Source organism: Nicotiana tabacum, chromosome 13, assembly GCF_000715075.1.
Source record: "Nicotiana tabacum cultivar K326 chromosome 13, ASM71507v2, whole genome shotgun sequence".
NCBI lineage: Eukaryota > Viridiplantae > Streptophyta > Magnoliopsida > Solanales > Solanaceae > Nicotiana > Nicotiana tabacum.
Window position 1 is genome coordinate 40,188,898 of NC_134092.1, and position 9,266 is coordinate 40,198,163.

Genomic DNA, 9,266 nt, shown 5'->3' on the forward strand with positions numbered 1-9,266 from the left:
GAAAAGAAAAACAAGGGGTTGTAATATTCCTAATGTAGCAATAGACTACTCTCTTTTTGTGGATGTGAATAGTACACCACAAAACCCAACCGTAACAGATAATTAACTAGGTTTAATACATAATATCATGTTTGACAAAAAACAAAACATTTTAATTTTTAAAGGCACAATTAATTTAAAAAAAATTAAAGAATTGATATCTTGATTTCACTTGCATATAAATGTTTTGACTCGTTTCCGAACCTCACTCTTTTTGTAACAAGGGAGTGAAACACATGGAAGAATACAGTCCTTACCCAAAACATACATTCACTCGAGGGATGCTGATATTTTCTATTAATGTTATATGAAAAAGAGCTAATGACTTGGCACAAAATTTGCATTTTGTCTATTCAAAAGATTCAAAATTTAAGCGTATGGGTAAAAGTGGCATATAATTTGATGCAAGCCGTTCCCTTCTACAATCATAATACAAGACAATAAAATCTTGGCTGAATGCTTTTATGGACTGTCGTCCTCATAGAATATACGCCTCAACTTTGTCATTATGAGTAGCACTATGGTCATAATTTGCTAAGAATAATGCAGTTGCCAGAATTGTTGACTGTGATAGGATATTATTATCCTTAATTCAAAGATTTGACCTCTTCTTTAATTTGCACCACAAGCCAGTCTTCGTATGAATAGTTGCTCCGGTAACTAGTTCTACGGACTCTGGAGATCCTCTCAGCTCTACATCAAACTTCTGCAGCAACATTGCCAATGCTATGGTTGACTCCATAAGTGCAAACTGGTCACCAACACATTTTCTTGGTCCACCACCAAAAGGCAAGAAAGCAAAGTCTGATATAATCTGATCACAAGGACAATAAACCACATTGGTAAAAACAAAGAAACTGGAAATGGATCTGCTGTAAAAATAGTTGATAAACAGAATGGCACCTCATTTGGGTATAATGCTCCAGGACTTCTAGATGGATCAAAACCTGCCCACCCTTCAATGGAACTTTCCTTTGGTACTAGGAACCTCTCAGGTTCAAATTCATTAGGTTTGTCCCAAAGGTATGGTGATCTATGAAGATTATATACCTGCTTGGATGTGTTAAAGTGTCAATTCAATTCATCTAGATATTCGTCAACCACTAATTCAATTGGTAAAGACTCAAGTATACAGCCACTCAGATACTCAAATACTTTGAGAAAAACTATCATCAAAGGTAAAGGTAAAGAACTGCAAACTTACAGATAGGAAAACATCAGTGCCAGCTGGAATTTCATATCCATCCTTGTCACCATTATAGCCCCCTGTAGAGTTGATAACAATAGGGTGGAAAGGTTTAAACACAATGATCATACTCTATTCACAGGGTTTTGAAAAAACCAAAAGAAGTGGAAAAATATGCCAGAGAAAATAACTGCTTGCAAATGGAAAGAGAGCCGCGGCCCACAGACACAGGTGTGCTAGAGCATGCAAATGCCCTAGCATAAGAGGATAGAAGAATATGTATAAGACTACTTGGGTCTAGTTCCCAGAACTAGGAGATAATCAAATCAGCAATGGGGATCTTACCTGGTAGTTTATCTGATTTAAGGGAACGTCTAATAAGTAGTGGAGGTTGTGGATACAAGCGCAGAGATTCCACAACAATAAGCCGCAAATATCTGATAGCATGGAAATATGATATAGCATCAAGAAGCATTACAGGTCATGCAAAAGAAATCCTAAAATTTTCTGCACCCAAACTGATAGGTAATCTTTAAAAACTTCATCTAATTGCTAACAGTACTATATCAGCAGTTCGTCTTTTCAATTCAGCTGTGTATCAAGCCTTCGTTTGCCTTTCCATGATTTTAGTAATTACTTCATTCCACGTGATTTTACCTTCTTCTTCCTCTATTTTCCAGGTGAATTATTGTTCATGTTTTCAGTTGTACAGCCATGTCTTCCTCATATGGTCTAACCAACATAACTCTATTTAGTCTCTATAATCACTGCTTTAACTATTAGCCAGATATTCTTCATTCCTTACCTTATTCTTTCAGATTGCACATCATCCATCGTAACATTCTTACGTAATCTATTACTTAATTTAAGAGAGCAGCAAAATTAGACAATTTCATATGTTTCTGTTGCCTCATTTGATACCAATGGCAATTGTTTGTTACTTTGACATCTCAATATAGATAACAAAACACACCTACTAGATATCATATGCTACGTCAACTCAAGAAAATATTTCATCTTAAAACTAAGGAAAGAGTAAGCATACCGCCTATATCAACGAGAAGCATAGGCCCACGGAGGGGAAGTACAGAGGTTTACATTTTGAATGCAGACGCCAAAAGAAGTGATTGCTTCTTGTACAAGAAGCAGTATCGTGAGCTCGATAACTTACTCTAATTTTTTAAGAGACTCAAAGGTTGTCCTTCCTTGACCAAGCACTGCATCAATCTCTGACTGCGCTTTCTTCATTTTGACTGGATGCTTCAGGATAATATATCAAAGTGACATTAGCCACAATGCCCATGGTCCACTTAGAAGGAATTTGGGGTAAGAATCGACTTAAGGAGATTCATTAAAATTGAAGCAAAAAAAGTGAAAAGTGGCAAATAAGGGAATGAACAAGTACATTTTACGTAAGGGACTTGTAAATTCCCTGGGCAAACTAGTATATTAAATTCAAACAACTACAACCTTTAGTGTGACACATTCTTATTTATGTATTTCATTTTTGCAACAGTATAAAACATATCATTTGATTTGGGTTGTAATGAACCATACTTGTGCTAGAAGGAAAACAGCCCACGTAAGAACAGCAGCAGTTGTTTCATGTCCAGCAATCAGCATCGTCATCAAGTCATCTCTTAGCTGTCCAAATTAAATTAGTGACAGGGTTGAGATAGGTCTATGATAACTACTTACATTTCATAAAGTTTGGTCCACAAAAAAGATCCCATGAATACCCTCATGCATTTCTATTATGTTATTGAGGAACCAATCCTACTTGTATAAATAAAATATACCTAAAGTTTGGTGATGTGACAATTTGCTCTCACTTTATGACGGAAACAGTTTAAAGAAAAGGAATCAGATATTTTACCTGACGATCATCAACATCAACACCCCTCATATCAACTAAAAACCGCAAAAGACTTGCATCCTGCAAACTTTAGAAGTTACAATGCCAAGACTCACTGATCTGGATTTTGCAATACTGTGTAAAAGATTTTACACTACGCATACCACCCAAAAGAAAGAAGAAAATAATTAGAAGAAGAAGAGGAAAAAGAAGCAAAAACCTTAAGATTTAAGTAATCCCTTTGCTGAAGTTTCTCGACATCTGCTTCCTGCGACAGAATTCAACAAGAATTAAGCCAAGACAGGATACAACAAGAATTAAGCTAAGATAGAATATAAAAACATTAAGCTAAGACAGAATACAACAAAGAATTAAGCTAACGTGCAGTATAACTCTTAACTTTATAAATATCTGCGGAGGTCCTTTATTTATTTATTTTTTCTCAAGGTAATTCATTTCACATCTACAGCTACAGAGAACGGGAGGCTATTCCAATTTTTGCAAAAAAATCTACTGCTGCGCGTTATCTGAAAAAACAAGGTTTTCACCTCACAAGCAAATTAAGAAACAAAATGTCCCACTCAGCCAGTTTCCTTGTTATTTATGTGCCTGGTTGCTGGTTGATAGGTTAGTTGTTTAAGTGGACTGCACCTTTTCTTCCGGTCAATCATATATACAAAACATTTTAATGACATTAGTTCGTCATGTGTGCATAGGAGTTAGTTTCTTATTTTAGTTTTTATTTCTCCTTCATATTCATCAACCACTCTTGACTAAAATATAACAGTGAGTTCAACAAAATTTTCATTATTTTATAGAATAATGAGTGTTTTGAATATCACCTATATTCTTCTTAAACTCTGTTCATCTTTTTGTACTTTTTCCCTTATGGCTAGAAGCGGGAGGGGTGACTATGTCCGGCTGTCTGGGAAATTTAAACATTATCAGAAAGTAGCATAGTTCTTTCCGATAACAATCAGTCAATCAACTAGGCCACAATCTAATTTAGTTGGGGTCAACTATATTAATCCTGTGTCTATTCCGCTCTATTCAGGTCCATTTTGTTTCAGTATTATATATTTTGGTTTTAAGGTTAATTGGGTGTCTTCAAAACTAGAGAGTCCAAAACTCATATTTACCTGTACACGAGCATGTGAGTCTCTAAACAAATTAAAAAGATTCTTGACTAAAAACAATTTAACAATATAACAAACCAATGTTGCTATGCACCCAAAGATATGCCTGACTATTTCACTTGCAGAATTTATTTTAACAATGCAAGTGTTATTGGCTTGTGATATACGATAATAATCCTAAAGCATACAGATCATCAAACAGGCTTAGCTTAGCATGAAAATATCAAACCATACTAATATATGGAAGTACAATCTGATGAGTGGTATGGTGCATGTTGTGGAATAACCCAATTATCAACAAGGCATTAAATAAATAAGTCCAAAGGAAGCTTCTATTATTGATAGTTGTCTACAAAATGTGAAATTTCTAAATGCTCAGATAATGGCACTGTTCATCCTCTCACCTCCCTGGTCTCTTTTGCATTTTGTATAAGTCCATCAAGGCAGTCATTGATGACCTTCAGATCATTCTGGAACTTTCGCTGCCGAGGAACTAGCCATCTTGCCAGAGGGATTTTCCAATAGGGAATGTAGAAAGTAGAACGATGCTCAGCTTCGAAAAGAGTACCATATACTGCCTGCAAATTTCATGAAAAAACAAATCTCAGTTTTTCATATGGAGGAAGAAGGTGAGAGGGGTGGGGAAAAACATGGAATGCTAATAATATTCTTAATGATTCAGCATATTGAGAAAGTAAAGGTAGCATCTTCATGAAACCAACAAATACAGTTACATAGTCAGACCTGAATAACTGGAGACTCTTTAGAGATGGAACCAAAGTCATAATTGAAAACACCAAGCCCTATAATATCTAGTGCTAAACTTGAAAATTCTGCCTCGAGATCCAACTCAATTGCTTTCCCTCCTCGTGATTCTTCTTGTTCAAGAAGCTTATCAAATTTCAACACAGTTCTATCAGCACAGTCAGTGAATAATCTAGCCATAGCTTCCAGGTATGATGAGTGGAATCCAGGAGCAATAACTGTCAATCACAGGAGAGCTAATCAAAATATTTGAAGTGTGCATATGTCTTAAGTACGTGAATCCGTACATTTGTATGCATACATCTACATATAGATAGAGAAGTACAAAGGAAAGAAGAAAATGTATGCATATATGACTGATCACAAACGCTTAGATTAATTTGTCTCAGAACTCCTTTACCTCGAAATATTGGGAGTCAAAGAAAAAGGAATAAATTACCGAGATGAACCTTTTTCTCTTTGGCTACACATCATTTTCTTGAAAAGTAGGGAACTTAAGTCTCTCTCTTTTTTGTTTTTGCCTTTTTTATTTTCTTTATGTCATCTTTTTCTTGTTTTTTGTTTGCATTAAGGTGGAAGGAGGGGGAGTCTAAGTCTGCTAAATGCCACCGCGCCTTGTAATCGATAGAATTGTTTGCTTGTAGAGAACTGAAGCAGAACAGGACTCACCTCTCAAATTTATTATTGGTTGGAGTGCCAGCATCCTCCTCTGTAAGACCTTTATTGGTGGTATTCTCATCTATTAGTCATTTTTCAACCTCATTTGACTAGTGATGAATATCATGATGATACTTTTGTGTTTCTGGAGCACTGGAACAAATCACTGTCTAACTTAGAATCGTAAAGGAAAGCTGAAAGCAGCGGTGCCACCCTAATAACGAAAAGGCTATTAGGTGACTTTGATGTCAGATATCATTCGACAAGTGAGGCTTGCTCAGTTGGTAAAGCACCTCTACCCACGACCGTTAGGTCCTGGGTTCGAGTCACGCTAGAGGGGAAGTGTAGAAACACTATAGATCCTCCTAAATTGGGAGGGATTTTTTACATAAAAAAAAAATGTTAGATATAATTCAAAATATCCGGTTACAAAGGCATTGCGCTTCTCTTGCATAACCAATTTATCACAGTTGGGAACCATTCTATTTGACCATTCAGAGAACAGAAAAGAACAGGTATCATATGATATATGAAACCACTATTCTTAATCATGGAAAAGTCCAGTTGTGGTCAAGAATGAGCATCAAATCAGATAAGCATCATGTTTTTAATGCATCAGGTACTGATCATGAAGAAAACAATGAACCACAGTCCAACTTGACCACATTAACCGATATATGTGTCAATAATTTCTACTGCAGGATTATTGGCAGCACTTTAGCAGATTTTATGCTGAAAAAAAGTGGACAGAACCAGGGCCAACCCCATAAGACACATGCTTAAATTACCTCTTCTCCTCTGTTTCCAAGTATCAAGGTCAGCAGGTATCAGCCCTTTTCCCATGATTGGTTCCAAGATTTCAGCAAGGACCCCCTGGTTAGAAATAAGAAGACTCGGATTACAACATAAAATAGGTAAGTTAACTGAAATTTTTGCTATTGCCACTAAAAAAGAAATTATGCCAGTATATGCTTCAAATTCTATCAGCAAAATGCAGGTATCAACAAGACTTTCCTTTCTAACTAACAATTTTTTTCTACCTAACAATTAAAAAGAAAAAAAAGAAAGGTCATCAACAAGTTCTTAAATAACTATTGCTCTTCTTTAAAACAAAAAAGGCCTGGAATTACTATGGCTTAACGTTGATAAAAGATAACGGACATACATGCAATAAAAAAGAAAATGTAAATATGTAATATCAAGGTCAGCTTGAGTTCTTGTATACAGTAACTTTCTCCAAGGAACCAAGATAATTATTTTGGATGCACCCTTTAACAAAGTAACAACCTATTGAGAGCCAAGGAGCAATTACTAGTCGTCCAAAGGTTGCATTAATACTCGATTTTTTATATTGATTTAAAGATAACCAAATCTAATAAGCAATTCAGATAGTTAGCTTTTAATCAGATTTTAACTCCCACATGGGCCAATTGCGTCCCTTCTATGCAGTAGAAGCAGTAAAATGGAATTTAAAGAATATAAGAAACTATCAATTATATATTTATATAAGAAGTAAGATGATGTGAAAGCCAACAGGCAACAACTGATAAGCAGAGACAAGTTAAGATATGAGCACATACAAGTGCAGGCATGACCTTAGATATGTTAAAGAATGAGCAAAAGAGTTACAAAGAACAAATGGATAGGAGGTTTTCTGGGGGGTGGGGAGGAGGAGGAGAGAGAGAGAGCGCGCGGGAGCGAGAGAGAAGTTATAGTACCAAACCTTGTCATAAGAAAATGCATTCTCGCGAAGAATGTACCTAGCAACAATGGGATCTGATACAACAACGAATGCCTTTGGTCCAAAAGCAAGTTTATAGACTGATCCATACTGTAAGCTCAACAAAAGAAGGAAGAAAATCAAAAAATTCACAAAGATAAAAAGGGGGACAAAAATGCATAGAAAAGTCTTATGGTATTTGTTTCAGATAGCTTTTCTAGTGGAAAACCAAATTCATCCATTTTCTCACTATAAAAAGATTAGGCAAATTTGATGTGAATAAAGTACTCAACATATCGAAGCAAGTTCTTGACTGCCATTTATTAATATGAGGAAAACTAAACACATGTTTGGCGCCTTTGTTCTGAGTAACCAATTCATTCTAACAAAGCTGGTAACAATCAAAGTAATCCTGTTGGCGTAGACATAAAACATAAATGGATATTATCAATCTCCTCTCCTCCTTGATATTTCATGTCTCTATTTTCTCAAATTTTCTATCAAATGATACTTTTCTTTCACTGATAAAAGCTTTACACCAACCCAACACTCGAGAAGATATCATCCAAAACAATATCCTGTGCCCTCTGACCATTGAGAAATAAATAGAAATTAAGAAACAGACAATGAAATCGTGTGCTTTTGCTCAAATGAATGCAGGGATAAGAGAGATCATCATACTAAAGGCTATTACCTTTATGAACCAATCATACAATGAGAAGAATAATGGACGGTCAAAAAGGTCAGACACTGCGCCTTCCGCAATAGGCATTGACCCAATGCTTCCCCCACTCAACATATTAGTGAGGAGATTGCTAGCATTATCGAATAAATTCATCTTTGTTTTTGGTTCATCTGTGCTTGTGGACTGGCATCTGCTTTCATAATTATCCTCAAGTTCAGCCAAAAAGCATTCCCAAAAAATAATCACTAAATACAATACAGATAAGAGGATTATCTTATTTGAATGAAGATGAATGTATCCTCAAATTCGATCCAAAAAGAATGACATGTTCCTATATTTAGAAATTAGTAACTTTACATTTCTCATTTTACCTTAATGCAGTAACTATTATAGCAACACAAATGTTATATCGACCACAAGTTATAAAATTCTTGGGTGTTTTCTTAAACCACGTGCTAATTCAAACTATGTCACTTAAATTGAAACGGGGGAGCGAGTATTTAAACTAATGTCACAGAGAAGGAAGGAGAGCAGTAATACTCGATTCCCATCTGACTAAAAATATTGAATTTATAGCATCAACGAAAATGGAGCTACAATAAAAGAAGGTGAAAGTGAAAGAAAGAGTACCTGATTGAAGTCCGTTTTGGAGTGGAAAGTGTAGACTTGGAAGAAGAAGAAGAGGGAAAGTGGCAGAATCTTGAGGAACAACAATCACTCCGTCGATTCAACACAAGACATGTGTTGCTGCTAACCGACCCAGTTGCCATTTCCCCCCCAGCTCAAAACCAGCTCTATTGTGAATTGTGAATTCTGAACTGCGAATTGTGATGGATAGAATAAGGTAGTGAAGCAAAGCAGAGAGAAGTGGAGGGAATTAGCAGTGTAAAGAACCCCACAATTTATTGAATACCTATATACCTGAAACTGCCTTTTCATTTTTTGATTTTTTCTTTTATCAATATGAGTTAAGTTACTTTCACGGTGACATAGGAGTATAATAGCCTCTATGGCCAAATTGCAAAAATCATATTTTCAGAAGTACATTTTTAATCGGTTTCTATTTCACTACTTTATTTGAAAAACACTTGCAATTAGTGTTTGATCTAAGTTTTTAAAAATTATTTCTAAGTGTATTTTTAAAAAAAATATTTTTTAAAAAAGTATTTTCGAAGAGAAGTTATTTTTTTTTGTTTTTTCCAAAACTGTTTCTTCTATTCAAA

General features: G+C 35.4%; 1 protein-coding gene across 2 annotated transcripts; it reads right to left on the reverse strand.

The window, feature by feature from the left end:
- Positions 1 to 365: 365 nt before the first annotated feature.
- Positions 366 to 8,976, reverse strand: LOC107810668 (cytochrome P450 97B2, chloroplastic). Of its 2 annotated transcripts, XM_016635468.2 has the most exons (14): positions 8,674 to 8,976; positions 8,053 to 8,233; positions 7,362 to 7,469; positions 6,427 to 6,511; positions 4,961 to 5,199; positions 4,621 to 4,794; positions 3,301 to 3,348; positions 3,102 to 3,161; positions 2,783 to 2,869; positions 2,397 to 2,485; positions 1,571 to 1,662; positions 1,244 to 1,305; positions 943 to 1,089; positions 366 to 853 (listed from the first exon to the last, which is right to left on the reverse strand). In XM_016635468.2, the coding sequence occupies exons 1-14, from the start codon at positions 8,811 to 8,813 to the stop codon at positions 632 to 634; spliced, it is 1,734 nt and encodes a 577-aa protein (XP_016490954.2). In that variant the 5' UTR covers positions 8,814 to 8,976; the 3' UTR covers positions 366 to 631. The 2 variants fall into 2 exon arrangements, with proteins under 2 accessions (XP_016490954.2, XP_016490955.2); XM_016635469.2 differs by lacking the exon at positions 7,362 to 7,469 and having other exon boundaries at positions 8,674 to 8,972.
- Between the last annotated feature and the right edge of the window lie 290 nt (positions 8,977 to 9,266).

Bases quoted from the DNA above. Each gene is read 5' to 3' on its own strand.
- LOC107810668 (XM_016635468.2), bottom strand. From the start codon at position 8,813: ATGGCAACTGGGTCGGTTAGCAGCAACACATGTCTTGTGTTGAATCGA. The intron at 3,349-4,620 runs GTGAGAGGATGA...ATTCTGTCGCAG, and splicing joins ATGCAAAAGAGACCAGGGAG to GAAGCAGATGTCGAGAAACT. The intron at 1,090-1,243 runs GTAAGTTTGCAG...ACATCCAAGCAG, and splicing joins GCACTGATGTTTTCCTATCT to GTATATAATCTTCATAGATC.